Raw genomic sequence first — 21,837 nt, 5'->3', positions numbered from 1 at the left:
ATCAAGCAGTTATTGAATTACAGTGATTCAGTGATTGTTAATGCTGTGATCACCACTCGTTCTGAACTTGATTCTGGCAATTGCACATCAAGAGGGATGCAGAAAACTTGAAAGGGGTATATAGAAGACCTAAAAGAATGATAGAGTTCTTGGGACACATGCTTTACCATGAATGGTTGGGGGCACAGCTTAGTGAAAGTAAAGCTAAGGTGGCACTTCCAGACAGTAACCAAGCCATCTCTTGATATTATCTTCACGAACTAAATCAAAACATTTGAGATAAAGTAAGTCGTATTCAAAACCGTATTATTCAGTCTTGCTGACCAGAAGAAAATCAAATTACTATATCTTAGCAAATGAGGTAATAAAAAACAGACTAATTCAGGATGCTATTAAGGGTTTTTAATATTTTTTTAATATCTGGAACTACTAATGATTTTTGTACATCACTCTTTACAATAGAAAATTAAGAAGGATGGTTTAGCAAAATAATGTGTTGAACTTTGGGAGAAAATTAGTATAAGTAAGTCCTAAGGTTGGTGAGGTTTGTTTTTTTTTAACACAACTCAGGTGATTAGTAGCCTTTTTTTACTTGGTATGTATTACAGTAAAGGTTGTGCAGTCAATCTTTGCTGTAACTTTTGGAAGTTTAATTGCACACAGTCTCCTAGCAGAGAGTTCTTTGTGCAATTACCTGAAATTCTCTGGAATTCAGATTGCTAATTCAGAAAAAGCAGAATAGAGGGACATCTATATCAAAAAGACAGCAGGATGGTCTTAGTGAGATGAGATGTTTTCAATTACAGCACATCTAGTGTGGTTTGTCAGCACTTCATAAAGGCATGATAGAGTCCCTTGTAAAATACCTGACTATTTAAATTTTAAATGCTCTTTTATCTTCCTTTTCGATGGGTAGTATTCAAAAAGTATGTGGAAAGTAAAGCAAGAGCTAGTCTTGCAAAAGATAGCCCTGGGATACAAGGGAGAGCTGTGTACTGTATTTGCATAACATGTTGGTCTCAAAGTAGGTTAGACATCTGCTTACCCATTAAGTTTTCTGTAAAAATACTGTTCCCTGTTTGTTCTGTATTAAACCCTTCTCCATTTATATTTTTATGATCTTTAAAAATAAACCTAGAAAAGATGTGTTGTTTTAACAATTAATAAAAACAAACTAGCTAAGGTGCAGAATGGTCCAAGATCAGCCTTCCAGAATTCTTTCAGAAAGAAGAAAGTCAGACTTGATTGAATGGCTCATATTTATTTTTAAAATAATAAGGTTAGAAAAAACAAACATTGTGTGGAAGTGTATGCCCAGCTTCCCTAAAGTTCCACAGAGGTGTATGTTGTGTAAATAGAACTAACATATGCTTAGGAACCGTAAGAAGTCAGGATTCCTATCTGTTAGGCTTTTTCTCTTCATTGTGGCAACTTTTTTTCGTACCACTAACAGAAAATAAATACTTTGTTATGATCAGTAAATATCCCTGTTAATAACCACATTCTTTAAGCCATCTTTGTACTGTATTTCAGTGGTATGCAAGATAGAGCTTTGCTTCAGATGTACAGTAATTTTTAAGCCCCTTTAGGAGATTCTCAGTTTGCTCTAAGAAGTAGATTAAACAAGTTCTGCAGTTCTTCACTATTCATAATATTTTTCATATGTGACAGTGATGCAGTGTTTATTTTAAGAGTCAAAAGCCACAGGTTCAAATCCCCTTAAAGTCAATAGGGAAAATTGCTTGCAATGACTTCTAACTTAGAGCCTGTACATTTTGATTTCTATTTTAGTCATAAAATTTATGTATGAAAATCTAATGCTAAGTGGTTTTTTTACTTTTGATGTAATACAGCATTTTAGTGCTCAGTGAGAGGACATTAAGAATATTCAGTAATACAAATGGCACCTTTCTATGAAAGCAGTAAAAAGTAACAAATATCAGTGGGATGACACACAAAAATACTATCATTTGTATCTAGTATATTCCCAGTCTTTAAAAATATTTAATAACTTGATATAAATATCTGTCTGAGATTATGCCATAAATCTGTATGGCTTCTTATAATGTATTTATTACCATATAAATGAAACATCTTCCAGCAGCATAGTAAACAATATCCCTAACACCTGTCACAATCTTTTCACACATCCTCTCCCCGGGGTGAGAAGCATGTGCAGTACCTGGCCATGTTTTGGTAAAATTTTTGTGTTTAGTTTGGGGCAAGTGTGATGAAGGCATTTATGTTGACAACTCACAATCAATGTATAGTGTTACACAAAATTATTCTGATTATGCTAATTGACCTATAGGCAAACTAGAAACTGAGCTGGATGCTGCTGGCAAGTACTTCATCTGGCACCCAGCCCACTCCTGCATTCTTTCCATCCCTCAGACATGTTGGTCATGTCATACTGTGCACATCTGTATCTGGCCATGGAGAAAGGGACAGCATGTATCTGCTTGTGACACAAATACAGGCTTAGTCACAAGTGTGCATAAACCCCCAACACCTACTCGTACATCACCGGGCAGCACAACAGAAAGGTGGGAAATCACTAATTTTGTTTATTATGTTAGTTTTGTGGGTTAAGCCCAGTGGGCTGGCACCCAAAATTGCACCACATATTGCTCACTCACTCACCCCAAGCCCCTATGAGATGAGGGAAGAGTAAAACTAGGAAAATTTGGGGGTTGAGGTAAAAAAAAAGTTTAAAAATTTATAAATTGAAGGATAGATAAAAGACGAGAGAAAGGAAGGAAAAGAAGTGGGGCAAAGGTGATCACTGCCCACATCCCACAGACAGACTGATGAACAGCCAGTTCCACGGAAATGGCAGCTAACATCCCTAAGGCCCCTGTTTTTCCTTATTATGACTGAGCGTGGTGTTACGTGGCATGGAATATCTCCTTGGTTAGTTCAGATCATCTGCCCCGTTGTGTCTTCTCCCAGCATATTGCACCCCAGCAGTCTTCACTGTGGTGGGAGTGAGAAAGAGAGAAGGCCTTGGTGCTGGCGAGCCACGGTTCAGCAATAGGTAGAACCTTGGTGTGCTGTCAGCATTGCTTTGGTCAGGTAACTAAAAGATCACGTGAGCTGCTGGGAAAAAAGTTAATTCTGTCCTAGCCAGGCCCAGTACAGTTATTTACCAGTATCATTTAGGAAGCATTTGAGACTTAAGCTATAAAAAGCTATAGAGAGCATCTGAATAACAAAACATTTTTCAGGAAGGAAGAACACAGTATTTTGTAGATAACCTTGGTGCTTTTGAACAGGTTTCATAGGTCACATGGTGCAGGAGATGAGTATTTCTAACTCAGACTGAGAAGGAAATCCACACAAAAAATATATTCAAGGTACATATTTGTGTGTCCCACTGAAGTTGCTCAAGAATTGAAAGAATTGAAAAATAAGAATTTATGTTTGTCTTGGACAAAAGTTTGTATTTAGGTCAGTAAGTACTTTGTTTCATTCCTTTTACTGCAGCAAACAGATGACTTATACAGTTGTACGCATTACATAACTCTCAACTTTCTCTAACTAGAGTATCAATTTTCTTGTGCAGGAGCCTTTTTTGGATGTTTTGACTAAATGTCTTATGTTTCTGCCTACTCCTGTCTAACATAATGCATTCCTTTTTTAGAGAAATGAGATCTGAAACATCATATTTGGCATTAGTCTCTGGTGGAACTGAATTTTTTGCTGGAATCTACCGAGTTTTGCAGGTTTACTCTCAGTGCTGTTTTGGGAATAGAGAGAAAAAAGGTTGCTGTTATTTTTGTTGACACAGAGTCTGTAGGGATGTAAGCAGTCTAGTAGTTGTCTTTACATAACAATGTTTGAATATTGTGTGAAAATTTTATTCTTTATTCTTTATTCTTTCCTCATCTCTGCTCACATGCTAGTGAAGTGAGTCACTGACTCCACTGTGAAGCAGAGAGTTCTCTTGAGTGCTTATGAAGTACTGGAAGTAGTTTAGACAGAATAGAAGGTACTTAGAGTGTCTAACCATCCTGGGTTTGGGAGGTGTGAGGAAGAAAAAAAGAACAGAAATTTGGCAGTCTCAAATGAGCAGTTTCTGCCTGTGCAGTGATCACAACCTAAGCAAACATAACAAAACACCCTTGGGACTATAATGCAATCTTTGTGTCTTTAGGACTGAGAGGTGCAACAGAGCAGTAGAGCAGAGGACCACTTCAGTTCTGAATAGTCCTCAGGCTTCCAGCACACTTGCATTAGATAATGACTGCAATTTTCTCACGTAAGAATTACAGGAGTTAGAAGCATTGACACTTTGTTCTCCCAGTTATCAGTGCACTGTGGACACTGGTGGCATCTTTTATTTGATGTCTTCACCCCTTGTTATTGGGAGATTGTGGTGCTTGTGTGTTTGCGGAATGAGAGTAGTTTACAAGCACATTTCTAACCATGCTGCAAACAGTGCAATGATGGAGATGTTATATTTAAACCTCACTGCAGAGTGAATCTGTAACAACATTCTTCTATTTCCAACCAAAAATACTTTCAGTTAATTACAAACATAAAATGAGACAGTATTTCTGTTTCAGTGATTATTAATATTAACTGCTGCTTTGTAAATGAGCGTAACTGTGCATTTTTATTTCCTTTTTAATAAGTAATGTATAGCTGTAAAATACTATATCAGCACTAGATGTGTATTAACAAACAATCTCTTCATGACAGCAAAGGTAAAAGTACATTTAAATACATCATAGAGACGTAAAAATAACTTGTTTTATGATGTTATTGTGTGGGATTAGGCTGTGTAAACGGCAATATTCATGTTCATGAGATGTTTGATAATATGAAAAAGAAAGTTGAGTTGATGGGTCTGAATCTTTGTCATCTTAAGTGATCATTTGCTCTTGCTTCAAACCAAATTCAAAAATGCAGTTAAAACACAAAGTTCTGTTTCAGTTGCAAGCATATAAAATTTTGTATCTATAAATACACAGACACATACTATATAAGGCATGAAGTTCTGAAGAATCCATCTTTTAATCTTCAAATATTTTATCTTGCAAAATGTTTTACTTGCCTCCATATGCTGAAAATTTGAGACTTAATTTTTTACCAATCCTGTTCTAAAACTATCTGCCAATATCTTGGTTATTTTCAGGAGCTGGTATCAATAGCAGTATGAGGCAAAATGTAGGTTAAGTGTTCAGTATGGCTATTTTTTTTAAATAAAATCTCTCACCTCAGAGATTAGGTGTCTGGTTTAAATGCATGTCAAATTAACATTCAGATGAAGACTAATGTTGTGATTAATGCATTGTATTGGAATTTGAGAGTTGGAGGTTTAATTCCTAGGCAGTCATTTCTTCCTGCATGGCTGATATCAAAAATTTATTAGGAAACAGCTAGAAATATTTTAGTCTTTGTGTAAAACAGGCTCAGTAACACATCCTTTTCTTAACACAGTTTATGTTGGAGACTTTTTAGAGCAGATGGGCTCTCAAAAGGGTATGTTTCCACTGCAGCTGAAGGTATTAGCTGAATGGATATATTTGGATATATTTGCTCTAAATGTAATCTAGCCAGTTTTATTAAATACCAATAAAAACAGTGTTAGGTGTTTCAGTAAATGGGACCCAGCTTGCCCTGGACCTTGTGTGACTAGATTATGCTGATACAGCTGTTCACTTCCATTATTAATGGGGCTAGCTAGTTCAAAGAATAGATCTGCTTTTCCCTTCCAAAAAACAAATTGTTTTCGTTTTATCAACTTTTGTCTTACTCCTTTTGCTAAATACTGCAGTCAACCTTTAGATTTTCTTCTGATTTATTTTCTTGTAGAGACAAGCACTTTCCATCCTCTGTCTTTCCTTGGCCCTCCCTGTCCCAAGATACAGACTTTTCCTTTATGCACAGAAGACCAAAAGGCACACCTCTGTGGCTATTTTGCTCAATAGAGCTCTTTTACTGGGCAATACTAGTTGACAGTTGCCCCAGAATTCCCAAGGTGTATGATTTCCTTCATGCTTTCAGAAAAGCAAAAAATAGACATAATTAAAGCTTGAGTCCATAGATTTTTCCCAGATTTCCCTAGAGCTGGATCGTGGTAATGCATAGCCTGGACCCTAAAGTTGGCTGCCCTCATTCTCATCCTGAACCACACCTGACAGTGAGCCTGTTTCCAGCCTGAATTACCCACTTCTGAAATGGCATTCTCCTCTAGGACAATCGGGTTGTAGGTGTTCTAAAGTCAAGTATTGAACTGAATATAAAACTTTGTTGATCGAGTAGAGTTCTGTATTGTGAAAGGACATCTGCAATTTGAGATTGTTGAGTTTTCCTCTTCAGAAGGATTTAGACTCCTGTTACATAAATAACATGGAGTAACATCTCTACCCCAAAGCCATACTGTTTTAAAAACACAATTATTTTTCTGGAAGCGGAATTTGTTCATCAGATTTTGAGTTAAAATTCGGTGCCTCTGCAAAATGTAGCTACCCAAAGAAGGAGGAGAATGCAGAAGGGAGATGAGAAATAGAAAAACTTGAATGAAGGGAAAAATGAGGGAAGTTGGGACATGCAAAGCACCCATAACCCAGTTTAACAGGACTGTGTATTTTGCTATTATGCACTATTCCAGGAAGCTTACTATAAGGGTAGCTTTGTCCTTAAATTGCTAAATAGTAGTTTTTTCATAATTTAAATTTTTAGATGTGTCATGGAGCAAATGGGAATGGACACAAAGCTGCTGTGCAATATGATACTGATCTGTACTGATTTTTAGGAAAAGCCAGTGGCTTTTGTTTAGTTGACATTATGATGCTCAGCATAGTGGATCCCACAGGGTAATGTAGACTAGGAGGTGACAGAGCAGCCAGTGCAGGCTTGGGTGTATCCCTAGTAACCATGCTGCACACTCAGGAGAGACCAATGTCATGGTGTGAGACCAGACCCCAGCACTCACCGTGGTATTCACCTCTGATACAGGTCAGACTCAGCTGGGGTAACTAACATTTTATACACTTTCTGTTTGCAGGTAGCCTAAAACTGCATGAAGTGAGCATTAATTGAGTAATTCTAGTTAGTATTTCACAGAATCCCAGAATCACTGAGGTTGGAAAGGATCTCTGGAGCTCATCTCTTCCACCTCCCCTACTTAAAGCAGGATAAACAGAGGAGATTACTCGTGACCTTATCCAGTTTGGTTTTGAAAGTCTTCAATGATGGAGGCTCCACTGGGCAAACAATCCAGTGTTCCAACAACCTCACGGTAAAAATTGCCTATTTCTGATGTTTAAGTGGAATTTCCCATGTTTCAATACATGTCCATTGCCTCTTGTCCTTTCACTGGGCACCACTTAGAAGATTCTTTCTCAGTCTTTTTTACTCCTTCTTCCATCAAGAATTTACAGACAGTAAGGTCTCCCCTGGCCCTTCTTTCCTGCAGGCTAAACACTCCCAGCTCTCTCTCTCCATCTGTCCTTGTGTAGATAGATTCTGCATTTGTTCACCTTCAAAATAGATTTTTTTTTTCCTGATGTTTAAATGGAATTTCCTATGTTTCAGTTTGTGTCCATTGCCTCTTGTCCTGTCACTGGACAATACTGAGAAGTCTCTTGCTCTGTCTTACTTATTTCCCCCATCAGGTGTTTATACACATTGCCTAGAACCTGCTCTGAGCAAGGCTAAACAACCTCAGCTCTCTCAGCCTCTTCTCATATGACAGAAGCTCCAATCCCTTAATCACCTTAGTGGCTGTTCAAGCACTTTGTATGATAAAAACATGAACAGAGGGGAGAAAATTACGTGCCAAGAGTAGCATGTACCTTTCACTTTTTATAGTAAATATTTGCATCTTCTCTGCCTAATGTTTCTGTGTTCTGCGGTTTTGAAAAAATACACTTATTGAAGAAGTAGGAATCTCCATTACCTTTTGTCTGTGCTAAATAAATGACAGTATTCTTGTAAGTGGCTACAAGTTTATTGTTCTTTGGCCATTAAGTGCCATTAAAATTGGCTCCTGTTTACATCAGTGGCAGTGATCTGGACAATGACACCATTGAAAGGTCATGTTCATAGCAAGGATGTTTGCTCTAACAAATGAGTGAAATTGACTTTTATACTGAGTAAAAATTGTATGCAAAGATTTGGACAGGTGTTCCTAGAATCCAGACAAACTATGGAGCTACTATTTCCTTCTTCAAAAAAGTGACTGGATTTAATCTATCTACAATGAAACAGTATACTTTCCATTTCTCTTCTTCATGGTTATCTTTGATATGTGGTTTTGTTAGCACCACATTATTTGTACCAAAAGCACTAGTTTTCAGGAGTATTATTGAGTCTCTCTACTGAAATTCATTAGCTTGTCCTTATTGACTGAGGGACACTAATAAAAAACAGGATTATAAGAAAGCAGTTTCAGTACCTCATCTTGACAGTTTTCAACTGTTCTTGAGTTTTTTGTACTATTCACTGGTATATAAAGAAAAAGGTAAGGGAAAGGTATTGCTTCACTGGTACAAATGTGAAGAAAAACAGATGAAAGGAAGAAAATTGTACAATAGATTTTAAATATATCAGCTGAAACTGTAAATTGCCAGTCTGTGTTTGAAAGTATCTCTTTTAGATATATTTTGTAACAATGGTTTCTGTCATGATTTAGGTAAGTTGATGCATAATGGAAGACATAGCCCCCAAATACATATTTTAGTTCCTGACTGATAGAGGGTTATGTTGGTACCAGTGTTTCTGACAAGTTTAAAAGACACGGGATAAAACACTAGACAGAATTCCAGATTTCTCAGCAGGAAAAATGTAAATCGCCTTAATTTTATTCCTACTGAGCTGTGGCAACTGAGGTCTTGTATTTAAATGTGAATTATTAAATAGACAGCATGATTATGATAGGAGCAGACTATGTGTTACTTGTATCAACAAGTTCTCATAAGCCAAATACCTTGTCAAAGTTTCATATTCCCATCTATGCATTTGCAATAAAGGGAAATAATTTTAAGAGTATTATGGCTTTTATTCTTAAAAGCTTCCCAAGGAGATTAGATTAAGGAATGGAGTGAGATTTGCCATATAAATTGATAGGTGAAACCTTCTAGCTTTACGCCTCTAGAACCTAAAGTTACTACAGCACTGAAGAAAATAGTCACATCTAAAAAAACTCAGTAAAATGCATGCAGATTGTAGTAATGTAGAAAGGTCAGAAATTGGATATCTTTAGCATAGTTTATAATTTGCTTTAGAAAACCATTCTTGAAATGTATTTAACATTTACGGGAGCTCAGTTCGTTACAAAATGTGAAAAATTCTGCAAGTAAAAATGTTTAGGGTAAGTTTGTGCTTTTTCAAGTGTGTTGGTACAGTGAAAAGAAAAGGCAGCTGGCAACCTGAAGCTGAGCTATTATATCTGTGATAAATCTCATAGAATCTCTTAGTGTTTGACAGTCACTATAGAATTTGGAACTCTTGCAATACAGATTAGAAATAGCAGCGAGGTATGAAACAATAATAAAGAATGATGGATGCTCTCTGCTAATTTTATACACCTTTGTAAGATGTAAGGAGGTGACTGTTACATAATATCTGTACATTGCTGCATGGACTTCCACACTAAGCTTGATGAAAGCTGTTAATCACGCATTTTAATGAGGACTGTAGGCTTGCATGGACTCTGGGCATGCATAGTGAAGCAAGATAGTGAAGATGTTTATACAATCCAGGCCTAAAGATGTAATATTAATATAGTTAACCTGCCACTTAAGTATAGATATCCTTGCAGGGGAATGTAGTGAGTTTAGCAAGATGGTGATTCTTTTTGAGGAGGAAATAAAGATCTGTTTTTCTGTATACAAAGCAAGATTCTTAATACAATGATCCAATTTGTACGTTTTTCAAATGTTCTCATTAAGTGCCATTATATATTTAAGGACCAAAGCAGATATTTTTTTGTTTTATTCAAACATCTTGATCTCTAGAAGGGCTTTGCCTGTACTGGTATGCCTAAGAATTCATTTTAGACTCAAAAGCATGTAATCTCCTGAAGTATTAGCTACATTTCTCACCAACATTTTCTTCCTACAGAATTTTCTAGCAAAGTAGTCTACAATCATGCCTAGTTTATGAGACTGGACAAGTTAGAAATGTGAAAATGAGCTTCAGCAGACAGTACAATTTTCTAAAAGCAGGATTGTGTATGTTCTTTGTATTCTGAGAGGGACTCAGCCCTGCTCTGTTGAGAGCCCTAAAAACAGGGAGTCCAAACTGCCACATCATACTCAGCTAAAAGCCACATGATCTCATTAGCCCTGCACTGAACCCAGACTTCCAAGTACTACAGGAGGAAGTTCAAGATGCAGGGATCGTAAACATGGTCTCACAGTTTTTGGTTGATTTTGTGCTCAATCTAATTAAATGCACATAAACCAAGAATATGCTGTTTACATGCAGGCAGAGTCTGAAGGCCAGGATTTTGTAACTGAAAAAAAAAAAAATCAAACTTATTTTGCATAAACAAACTTGAGAATTGTTTTATACATCTTTTCTTTAGAAAATTCAGTGATGATAATGTCAGATGCTGACACCATTTATGCAAACTTTTTTGGTTTTGTGCAGTCATGGAACTGAGGTTGGGCAAACCAGCAGTCAACTTCCTAAGCTAATGACACTGCAGAACTGGCAGATGATGCCAAGTTATGGGCTGATTGCTCACTTGAGAATAGGTTCTGGCTAGAATCCTGAGTTTGTCTCTCCTCAAAACTAGCACATTATTCACATGAAGAATCACCTAAATATATCAGTTTTGCTTAGTTTTTTCCATTAGTATAGTGGATAAAAATTATTAGATTTCAAGATAATGCTTTCAGTGAAATGTTATATGGAGTGACTCTCATTTGTTAATGTAAACTGTTACAAACATCTAAAATACGTGAAGAACTTTTATTTTTGCTTTTTCTTATGGAAATTTTTAAATCTAACTCAGTAGGCCAAATTCCACAGTGACTATAGTCATATGATTGGATGGACAGGATCACATGGAAAATGTTGCTGCACAGACCTTGACTCTATGTATATATATATATGCTAAATTGCTGTCAAAAAAGATCATAGAAGGATGTGAAGCTTGGTATCTCAGTCTGCGCCCTATTTTCTCTTAGTTTATCCAGAACAAACATTCCCTATTTTACAAGTTAGAATCAAATTCACAAGTATCTGTGTTAGGTTTTCTCCAATGAAGCTGACTGTTTTAATGGGCTGACAAAGTGACATTTCCCATGAATGAGTCCCACCCATGCAGTTCAAATGAAATGGAGTCCATCCAACAGTGTGTTATTAAGTTAAAGGTTTTATTCTTGAGAGAGATGGAAACAGAACTCCTGTTGAAAATTGATTGAAGTAGAGTAGTTAACTCCCTAAGACATTGTGAATGTCAGTAATTTCTCTTGTAAAAGATGAAGCAATTTGGTCTCTACTTTTCTACTTCCTTTCAAGCCTCTTTGTTTTCTGGTTCTGCCATCATAACAGACATGAGTAGATTTGTTGAGGAATGCTTTTGCTGAGCTTATTGACATTTTGAATTTGTTTTGACTTAAGATCTAGTAGCAAGTCTTGTTTTTAATTTGCAGTGCAAGTTGATTGCATAATTGTGAAGCTGTTTGACATATGTGATACAATTTGATTTGCATTCCTGCCAGTTTTCAACTGTAAGAAACAAAATCTGTTAGTAACAATTGTGGTCGGAATCATTGGAGGCTTCTTACAGTTTGTTTTCATTGTGTTCATTTGTCTTTTAATTTCATGGAAATTGAGAGATGACACTCTGTAAAACTATTTGAAGACTTCAGGTAATTGTTTAGCTGAGGTGTATATGTTGATGTAAGTGGCTTTGATAATTTAAGGGGAAAAAAAGAGTGGGAAAAATATCTATTATATATAATAGGTATTTTTATATATTATAGGTATAAAATGCAGTATAGAATGGAAGAGGACATACATTACTGACAGAAACAAGGATTTTTTTAAAAGTAATAGAATTATAGCAAGTAGCCATTGGGTTGTTTTGTGAAAATGCATAGACTACATTGTGACTTGATTAGCAAACTGGAAACCTATGTTCATACTGTTATGGAAATACTTTTCCCCTGGAAGGATAGATACATCGAATTGGCAAAGTGTTTTCTCTATGACTTACAGATCCTGGAAGTCTGTGGAGGAGACACAGTCTTGCCCATGCAGACAACAGCTGTTTAAGGCTGGCCTGTGCATGAGTACAGCACTGGAATTTTTCTGATAATCACTGATCATCTGAGTGTCACCAATTGTTTTATTTTTTTCCATTGTGGAGTAGCAGGGAGACTTGAAGTAGCATTAATTCCAGAGCAGATCTTCTCTGGAGAAGCCTCAGAATAAGCAGGTGATACTAATGTAGAGAGCAGAGTAAAAGGAAACTGAACTGGCAGAAGCATATAATCAGATGGCAATAGGTAAAATAGTTAAGAAGTATTGGAGATTATACAATAATAGAAATGGCAACACAGGTGTGATTTCTATTAATTCAGAGACAGTCTAAAAAACTCTCCAGTAGAAGTGAAGTAAATGGCCGGAGACCAAAAATGTAATTCTGATGATGTGAGATGTTTGTGGTTCAGGGAGAAAAACTCATTAAGAACCAAGGCAATTGTTTCAAATTATGCATCTTTAAGATGTTACCAAAGCACACCACCATTACTTGCTCTACTTACACAGACTTGCTAGCTTCTGTACTTATACAGAATTGTTAGAAATTTATATAAAGCATAGGACTGTAAAAGACTGCTTTGGTCATGCCCTGTGGTTCTCCACAATCACAGGCAACTCTGAAATAATGCCTGCTCCATTGCAGCCTACAGAACATACCAAGAACCACAAAACTTTTTTTTAAATACCCTATAAAAAGGTGAAGGAGATGCAGCACAGCAGACCAAAGTGCATGGAAGTTAGCATGCTATGAGATAAAACCAGGAGAGGTTGAGGATACCACCAGTGTTTTAGTTGCCCAGAGATCCTAACTCCACCACGGATCATTGTTTTTTAACCAAGCACACAGGCAAATGGAGGCACAGAAGCATCTTGGTTTTATATCTTGTAAACCTCCTGCCGTTGCATCGCTCCCTGTGAGCAGTCTCTGATGCTTCAAAGGCAAACCGCACTTCACCAAAAATTGATTACCTATGAAAAAAACAAACAACTGTTGTGGAACAATACAAGGTTTTATACAATAACAAAGAATCTTTGCCTTTAAAGCCAAAACAATGTCAGTTAGGTCATTCTCACATGAAGAAGCATCTTGGCTACATGGCCGTCTATACCTGTACCATGCTTTAAAAACCCCAAACAAACCAGAAAGCAACAGCTGATCACAGTTCACACATTGGACACTGGGTTAACTGAATAGACAATTTGGTCACTAAAATTTTGTAAGTTTGTCTCACTTCCTCCTGGAAGTTTCTGGATATGTTTGTGTCTGATACATGTAATCATGCCTGTTAAAACTATTCTTCAAAACAAAAATCCAAAACAGTGACAAAATAATCAAGGAAACAGAAGGAAAATACCTTTTAAAAATATGCCCATCGCACTTAATTCTTAAATCTACTGCTGCTTTTACCTGAAAAGTTTGGATTCTGCTGAGATAGATTGGTGGTTTTAAATTTGCAATACCTCTGAAGATTATAACCACAGTTCTTAAATTTGTTGTTTCCAGGGAGGTATGTCAAACTGGTCCCAAGATCTTCACTCAGTATGTTTAATGGTCAGTTAATAATATGTTCCAAACCAGATATTTTTTCCCTTCAACCTCTGCATACAAGTGACTAAAGTTAAATTGTCTCCTTCATGCTTGTGACAATTTCTACTCAATTTTGTTTCAGAGTTATGATTTCTTTTCCTTGCACTGGCAGTCTCCCTCTCCCACTGCTATGACCTTGTTTCTTGTTTTCTCTTTCCCTAGCTGGGAAGAGACAGTGTGTGCTATGGCTGACCAGTATTCTACTGTGCTAAGGAAATGTTTAACAATACAGATCTGCTCATCTTTCCCTTGCCAGAGTCAGTTATTTGATTCTCTCTTCTTTACTAGCAGCCAATTATTGTAAAGTCTGTAGGAACTTACTTTACAATTTCTCTTACTTTTTAGAAGTTCCTGGAATTTAGTTGAACACAATTGGAACACTGTGTGACACAATTTTACCTTTCCCTTGAAGTGTTTCTTGAATGCATTTTTCTTGTTTACGTATTTGTCAATGGCCTAATAATACAGATGTTGGCCTTTTGCAACCTGCTTTGCTACTTTACTTTAGGCTATAAAAGAAGAGTAAGCATTAAGAAATCCTCTATATATCCCAGAAGTGCTATTATGTGCTAATATGTGGCTTCTTATACAGAGACCAGTAGGGATGAAGAAAAATCCTCATGGTAGAAATGCAAAAACCTCATTGCTGATCATTTTCACTAGTGAGTGATGGGGATAAGAATAGCCTAATTCCTATTGTTTCCCATCAAATCAAAGGCAGTCTTCACACTGAGCATAATACTATTTTTTATATGATAAACAGTGTTACTACTCTTTGCCTAAAAAGCAAAGATGTCACATGATCCCAAGATTATGGCAAAGACTTTGGTAATGGCAGTAAGAGCTAAGTTTACCTGCTGCTAGTAAATTATTCATATATATGAGAAAGTATACACGATGGAGCAAGGAAAATTCCAACTGGACCCAAATAAATTAATGCACAATGAGGATAGTCAGGGGTTGAGACAGGTTGCCTGGAGAGGTTGTATAATTGCCATCCTTAGATATACTCAGACTTTCTTTGGATGAAGCCCTGAGCAATCTGAATTAACTACCATTAGACCTGCTTTGAGCAAAGATGATGTCCAAGGTCCTGCCAACCCAATTAGTGTTCTATTCTAGGTAATTTTCTACTTGATTGGGAATTTAACACTGGAAATAAGATATCCCAGAGTGGTTATATGTGATCTCTTCTTCCTACCTGAGTAAATTTGAAGTAATTTGCCTGCAGTTTGAGGGAGGTTGATCTTCCTCTCTGTGCAGCACTGATGAGGTGACATGTAGAGTGCTCTCTCCAGTTCCCAGAACAAGACGGACATGAAGCAAGTCTCAGGGCCCCAAAGATGTTTAAGGGATTGGAGCATTGTTTATGTAAGGAGAGGTTGGGAGTTTGGGGACTGCTCAGCTGGGAAAAAAAAGTCTCAAGGGGATCTTTTCAGCATATATAATTCCTTGATGGGAAGGAATGAAGATATAGAAGTCAAACTGTTCTCTGTAGTGCCCACTGACAGGAAAAAAAGTAATGGGTACAAATTGAAACACATGAAATTCTATCTGATAACAAGAAAACTATTTTTTTTACTATGAAGGTGATCAAAAACTGGAACAGATTGCCCAGAGAGTGTGTACAGCCCCATCTGTGGAGATAATCAAAACCCAGCTGGATACAGTCCTGGACAACCTGCTTTAGCTGACCCTGCTTGAGCAGACAGGTTGGATTAGATGATCTCAAGAGGTGTCTTCCAACCTAAGGAATTCTGTGAAGTTTTCAAGTTTTTAAAAGCTGTAGAATGGCACGTCTATCAGATGTCTGGAGAATCAGTATTCAGTGAAGGTGAATACTGTGGTTCTCTCTAAATGTCATCCAGATTGCTACAGAATTTCTATTAAGAAAAGTAGAGATTTTTTGTTTTGGTAGTTTCCTAGTTCAGATGTGCATCAGTAATTCTTCCATTTACAAAATACAAGTAACTCTTAGGATGACTGGAGGGTAGTTGGAGATTTGCCTAGAAACAGACTCCAGAGTATCTCAATAGGGAGGTAACATTGTACCAATGTGGATCTTCTTGCAAAGTTAGAATTATTCACTCATTTAAAATGTTGCTGAGAATTTGGCTTTATTGACCTATGTTTATTTCATCTCTGAAATTTACTTGGGAGCTGACATCAAACATTGGTATATTTCAAAAAATATTAGAACTGCTTGAATGAAATGCTTGGAGTTCACAAGTTCTTGTGTGTCCTGGCTGTTCCTTTAAAAAGATATATTTTATTCATATTAAAGTAAGTAATTACTCTGTTTCACATCCAGTAGTTCTTTAGGGATTTCAAGAAACTACTCCTCAAGGTTGATCATGCTTAGAAAGTAGCCTTTATTTTCTATGTGTTAGGAAAGCTTATATATGTGAAAAAAGGACTTGGCTTTTAAAAAAAGTAAGCACTGTGTTAGAGGACACTGAGGACTGCTGAGTAAAAGTCAAAAGTTTAAGAAACACAGAAAAATGAGAGCATCTGTATTTTCATCACTCATTTGAGGGCTATAATCACCCTCTCTGTCATACCATGTTTCCTGTCACTAACACACGACATATATTTACTCTGATGAGCTCCGTTCATTTCTTAATTCTGTTTCTTTCATAGTATGAAATGACTGCCTTGTTTGATTCAAGCACTATTCTTGTTATCTTTGAACTACTATAAGTAGATCAAAATGCTCACATCACTTATATGGACCTGTATTTTTAAATAAACCTGTTGTATGCAATGCTGGGAGTTAGCTATCTTTGAAATTATAATTAATTCATAAGCACTTATTAACATAATTTGTTTCCTGATGATATAAAGCATAAGTATTTAAGAATCTACTTTCCTCTGATAATGAAATGTGAGCTTCTTCTGTGCTGCTTCTCATTTGCTCTTTATGTTGTGGTCTGGAAAGGTGCTGAAAGCCTCAGCTTTCATCACCTTCAGTCAGCATCTCATAAATACAAGTTGGTACCAGCAGGGCTGAGTTTCTGCACTGTGGAGAGATGAGGCAAGAATTTGTCATGTACACTATCACTTACCTGGCATGGGACTGGTTGTCCTTAAAAGAGGGACTTCAGTATGACTTATGGGAATCAATACCAGCTGTTCATGTTTGCAAGTATCCCAACTGCTGTGTGAGCATTACTGCATGGGCTACACAGTATAATAAAGGACATAACTGAGTTTTTAAATGTGATTGAATAGAATATCGTGTGTCCATTACTGTGTAAATATGAGCCTAGCTGATTAATTCATTTAGAAAATGTTGGGTTCTTTTATTTCAAATGGGACACTTGATAAACTATGCTTTGAAATCTCACTTAGAATACAGTTTAGTATTAAAACAAGCCTTACCAGATGCAGTGATTTGGAAAGAGCCAGGAGAGCATCAGCAGTTGCTTGTTTTAAATGCATGTATATAAGTTTAGTAATGCTGTATCAAACTACATTGGAGCAGCGCCACTCTTACGCACATTATGAAATACGTCGATTTCTACTAAACTGAGTGAATGGGACTAAAGAAAATATTCCCATGAGATATGTATAGTTTTTGTTGTCTCTTTCTCTGTTTAGCGTTCTTTAGCCTGTGACTTGTCTGAGTGTGCTTTATGGTATAAAAATGCAAACAACGGTTAACAGTAGAAAGCCAAAATCATCAAAACACAACTCTGTTAAACTATACTGAATCCTGGGGTGCATCAGGCACAGCATCACCTGCCCATCAGCAGAGGTGGCTGTCCTGCTCTGCTCTGCACTGGTGCAGCCTCACCTCGAGTGCTTGGGAAAGTTCTGGCCACCTCAACATGAGAAAGATCTAAAGCTGTTAGCGAGTGTCCAAAGGAGGGCTATGAAGATGGTGTGGGGCCTAGAGGGGAAGCCTTACAAGCAGCAGGCAGCTCAGGTCACTTGGCTTGTTCTGCCTGCAGGAGACTGAGGGGAGACTTCATAGTAGTCTGCAGCTTCCTCGTGAGGGGAAGCAGGGGGCCAGACACTGATCTCTTCTCTCTGGGGACCAGTGACAGGACACGAGGGAATGGCCTGAAGCTGAGTCAGGGGAAATTTAGGCTGGATATTAGGAAAAGGTTCTTCACCAAGAGAGTGGTTGGGCACTGCAACAGGGTCCCCAGGGAAGTAGTCTCAGCACCAAGCCTGACAGAGTTGAAGAAGCAGTTAGACAATGCTTTCAGGAACGTGGTATGATTCTTGGGATGTTCCTGTACAGGGCCAGGAGTTGGACTTTGATGATCCATGCGGGTTCCTTCCAACTTGGGATACTCTATGATTCTATGCTGCTTCAAAAGATTTTTAGCTATATAAAGTTCTGTTCATGTTGTGGAGAAATAACCTCATAGAAGATTAACATTTTATCAGGAAAAATCATTCACATTCTGTTGAATTGCTCTGTGTCTGGTTTATCATGCATTCATCATTTCACTGTAACTTTAATTGTAGCTGTTTTTGATGCACCTGACTCAGAATAGCAATTGAATTGCTGTAAATGGAGATCTATTGCCTGGTAAATATTACAGCAGTAGGAGTGGATGGCAGAAACAGGCCAAAGTTATTAAAGCCTTCTGCTGTTGCAGCACTTACACAAGGATGAAAGGGAAAGTGCACTGGAGGGCCAGTGCAAAATGAGCATTTATTTCGAAATGCGGAACAGAATAGCAAAGACCTAAAACAGTCGCAGGTAATGTGGTGGCATTGCAGCTGATACAGGAAACGTCTCCTTATGTTTCTGTCATTACTGTTCAAAGCGGTATAAAAGAAATTTTCTGTAAATAATACAATTGGGAAATAAAGGGAGCATTAGTTTTATGGATAATTACCTGGTAATATGATGGATTTCTGTGACTAGGGGGGCAAAAGGCAGATGCACTGAGCCACGGAGACAGCTTTCACTCGTGCTAAGCCGCTGGCTAGTTGGTCCCGGTTCGAGGAAAGCTCACGTATTTTCATGGGATTTGGGCTAACTTACTGCAGTGTTTAGTGTTTGCGGGCTGGAGAAATGGGTTTAACTTTCACCCTTCCACGGGCAGAAGCTGAAGTTATTTTTCAGAAACGGCGCCGGTGCTCCAGCGGATGTATGCCGGGCCGAGGGCGCGGGCCGGGCGCCGCTCCTGCTCTTACCTGGGGCCGGCAGCGCCGCCGCCCCGCTCCCGTCCGGCCGCCGTGCGCGGGCAGCCCGCGGTGCGGGGCAGCGCAGGGCTCCGGCCGCCGCCGCCCCGAGCGGCGCTGCGGGCTGTGGCGCAGCGGGGCTCGGCCGGGAGCAGCGCCTGCGCGCCCGTCCCGCCCGCCCCGGGACCGGCCGCGGCAGCCCGGCGGGGAGGAGGGAGCGCTCCGAGCGGGGGAGGCGCACGGCGTTTCCCTTTCTCTTTCGCCGGGCGCCCGCCCGAGGCCGCGGGGCTGCGCCAGGTACGGCCGGGGCCGCGGCGGGGGCGGGAGGCGCCGCAGGTGCGGGAGGGGAGGGACGGGAGCCGGGCGAGCGGGGGCAGGGGCGGGCGGCCGCCGCCCTCTCCGGCCGCGGGTCCCGCGGGGCCGGGCGGCGGGGGGGCTGCTCCCCGCGGGGCCCGGCGCGGCCTGCGGGCCCGGCGCGGCGGGGCGGGCTGTACCGGGCGGGCTGTGCCGGCGGGGCGGCCGCGGCCCCTGCACCTGTCACCGCGGCCCCGAGTCCGTCCCGCCGGCGGCCGGAGCCCGGCGGGGCGGGGGCGCGGCCTCGGACCTCGGCTGCCGGCGCACGGCGGCTGCTGTTATGTAAATTACAGCTCCGTGCTGCTGCCAAGTTCATGGCGACACTGGTCCTCCCGGGCATCGCCGCTGTCCGGCCAGGTTCACACAGCTTTCTTTTTCCACGTGTGTTACAGGTAGGAAAATGACTCGCCCGGCACAGGAGCAGGAGTTATGAGCCATGTCTCAGTGAGACCTGCGGAATTAAGATCAAATGCCTGGAGAAGTCCAGTTGCACAGAGTAGCGCCACAGCTCTTGTGAACTGTGGACATCGACCCCTCTCAGACTTGCTTCTCTGTCCCCAAGCACTCTGCCAGCATTTCCTGCCCCACGAATGGCTACTCAGAGGAAGCATTTGGTGAAAGATTTCAATCCTCATATCACCTGCTATATCTGTAAAGGCTATCTCATCAAGCCAACTACAGTAACAGAGTGCCTCCATACCTGTAAGTAGTACTTTTCAAAATAGTTCCTCCTTCATAAGTTATATTTTCTTGAATTGTTAATGTGTTTAATATGACCACTGTGCTTGTTTTTGTTTACTGAATTTTTAAATTATATACTCTGAATTAATCCAGTCTCTTCTGGAGTTTCCTAAACACTGGTCTGCAGTCTGGGTCATCTTGAACTGTGTGCAGTTCTGTGCTCCACAGTACAAGAGAGCTACAGAGCTCCTGGAGCAGGTCCAGCAGAGAGTACTAAGTTGATTAAGGATCTGGAGGACCTCTCTTACAAGGAAAGGCTGAGGGAGCTGGGCCTGTTCAGGCTCAGGAAGAGGTAGCTGAGAGGGGACCTCATTAACGTGTGTAAATATCTAAAGGGTAGGTGTCAAGAGAATGGAGCCAGGCTCTGCTCAGTGGTGCCAGCCAATAGAACAAGAGGTAATGGGCAGAAACTGATGCACAGGAAGTTCCACCTGAACATGAGGAGGAACTTCTTTTCTGTATGGGTGACCATGCACTGGAACAGATTGCCCAGAGAGGGTGTGGAGTCTGCCTCACTGGAGATATTCAAGAACAGTCCGGATGTAATTCTGTGCCATGTGTTCTGGGATGGCCCTGCTTGAGCAGAGAGGTTGGACCAGAAGACCAACTGTGGTCTCTTCCAACCTGACCCATTCTGTGAGGGTATGTCAGCTCTGCTGAACACCTTGCAGAGTACAGAGACCCTTTTGTTTCCCCTAAGCCTAGTGGTGATTGTGCTGGCTCTAACACCAACCTTGTATCACCGTGGCCTGTCTGATCACAGGTGAGATCATTGCGTCAGGTGTGCTTATTTGATAATACAGCCATGCTTCTGAAACTTAAGCTAACGTATCTATTGGCAGTGTGTATGATGGGTACACTAGTTTGGTGAGTACTGGCACACATCTCTCTAATGAGTTCCATGGCGCAACGCAGAGAAATACATGAAAGGTGGCAAAATATTTACTTAGGGAGTAGATCTCTTTCAATGAAACCATCTCATGAAAAGTTGTTTAAGTTGTCTTCTGGTCCTACTTCATCTGAAACATTGGCATGTATGAATTATATTAAATGTATGAATGGTCCTGTCAAACTCTGTCATCTTACTTTCAGAGGCTTATTTACATGCTTGACTTTTTTTACATTTATTCCTGAATAGGCAGTAGTTTCACTGGACCTTCTTGAGAATTTGGCATCTTTTCAAATAGTATTTGAAGTCCTCTAAAAGAAGAGTAAGGGGAACTGTATGTCTTCTGGTAGATTTCCCATTTTAAACCTTCAATAAATATCAATTAGAAGTCTTGTCTTGGCATTTCCAGTCATTTCTGTGCAGTGCTGTTCTTGCAGTTGTTATCTTCACTGTTAATTTTTACAATTTGATGTTCCATCCCTACTGTATGAAGTACAGAGAGAATTAAAATAGTGGAAGCCACTGTGCAGCAGGAAAACTATGACACAGTGGCCATCACAGAAACATGGTGGGATAACTCACACAACTGGAGGGCTGCAGTGGATGGCTGTAAAACTCTTCAGAAGGGATAGGCAAGGAAGGAGAACTGGTGGGGTAGCACCAGGTGTGTGTCTAGAATTTAGTGAAGGTGATGATAGAGTTGAGTGTTTATGGGTAAGAATTGGGGGGAATGGCCAACAAGGCAGGTACCATGGTGGGAGTCCATTACAGATCACATAACCAGAATGAAGAGGCAGATGAAGCATTCGATAAGCAGCTGAGGGAAGTCTCACAATCACTAGCACTTGTTTTGGAGGGAGACTTCAATTTACCAGATCCCTGCTGGAAATAG

The 21,837-nt window shown here is 39.6% G+C and overlaps 1 protein-coding gene and 1 long non-coding RNA gene across 5 annotated transcripts in view; one reads left to right on the top strand and one right to left on the bottom strand.

The window, feature by feature from the left end:
• PCGF5 (polycomb group ring finger 5) overlaps positions 1–21,837 on the top strand; it is a 65,919-nt gene that overhangs the window by 11,933 nt on the left and 32,149 nt on the right. For 3 of the 4 annotated variants that reach the window (XM_048310629.1, XM_048310632.1, XM_048310630.1), the window contains one exon: positions 19,708–20,017. In XM_048310629.1, the coding sequence (XP_048166586.1) occupies positions 19,906–20,017 (112 nt within the window). In that variant the 5' untranslated portion in view covers positions 19,708–19,905. Of the gene's footprint in view, positions 1–19,143; positions 19,259–19,707; positions 20,018–21,837 lie in introns of those variants that run through there. The other variant, XM_048310631.1, reaches the window with a different exon arrangement.
• LOC125329155 lies at positions 11,318–18,995 on the bottom strand. The gene is made up of 2 exons (XR_007205061.1): positions 18,673–18,995; positions 11,318–13,197 (listed from the first exon to the last, which is right to left on the bottom strand). It is a non-coding gene; the product is annotated as an uncharacterized LOC125329155 (long non-coding RNA).

The sequence above is a fragment of the Corvus hawaiiensis genome, chromosome 8, assembly GCF_020740725.1.
Source record: "Corvus hawaiiensis isolate bCorHaw1 chromosome 8, bCorHaw1.pri.cur, whole genome shotgun sequence".
Classification (NCBI taxonomy): Eukaryota; Metazoa; Chordata; class Aves; order Passeriformes; family Corvidae; genus Corvus; species Corvus hawaiiensis.
This window is presented reverse-complemented; position numbering and strand designations above follow the sequence as displayed.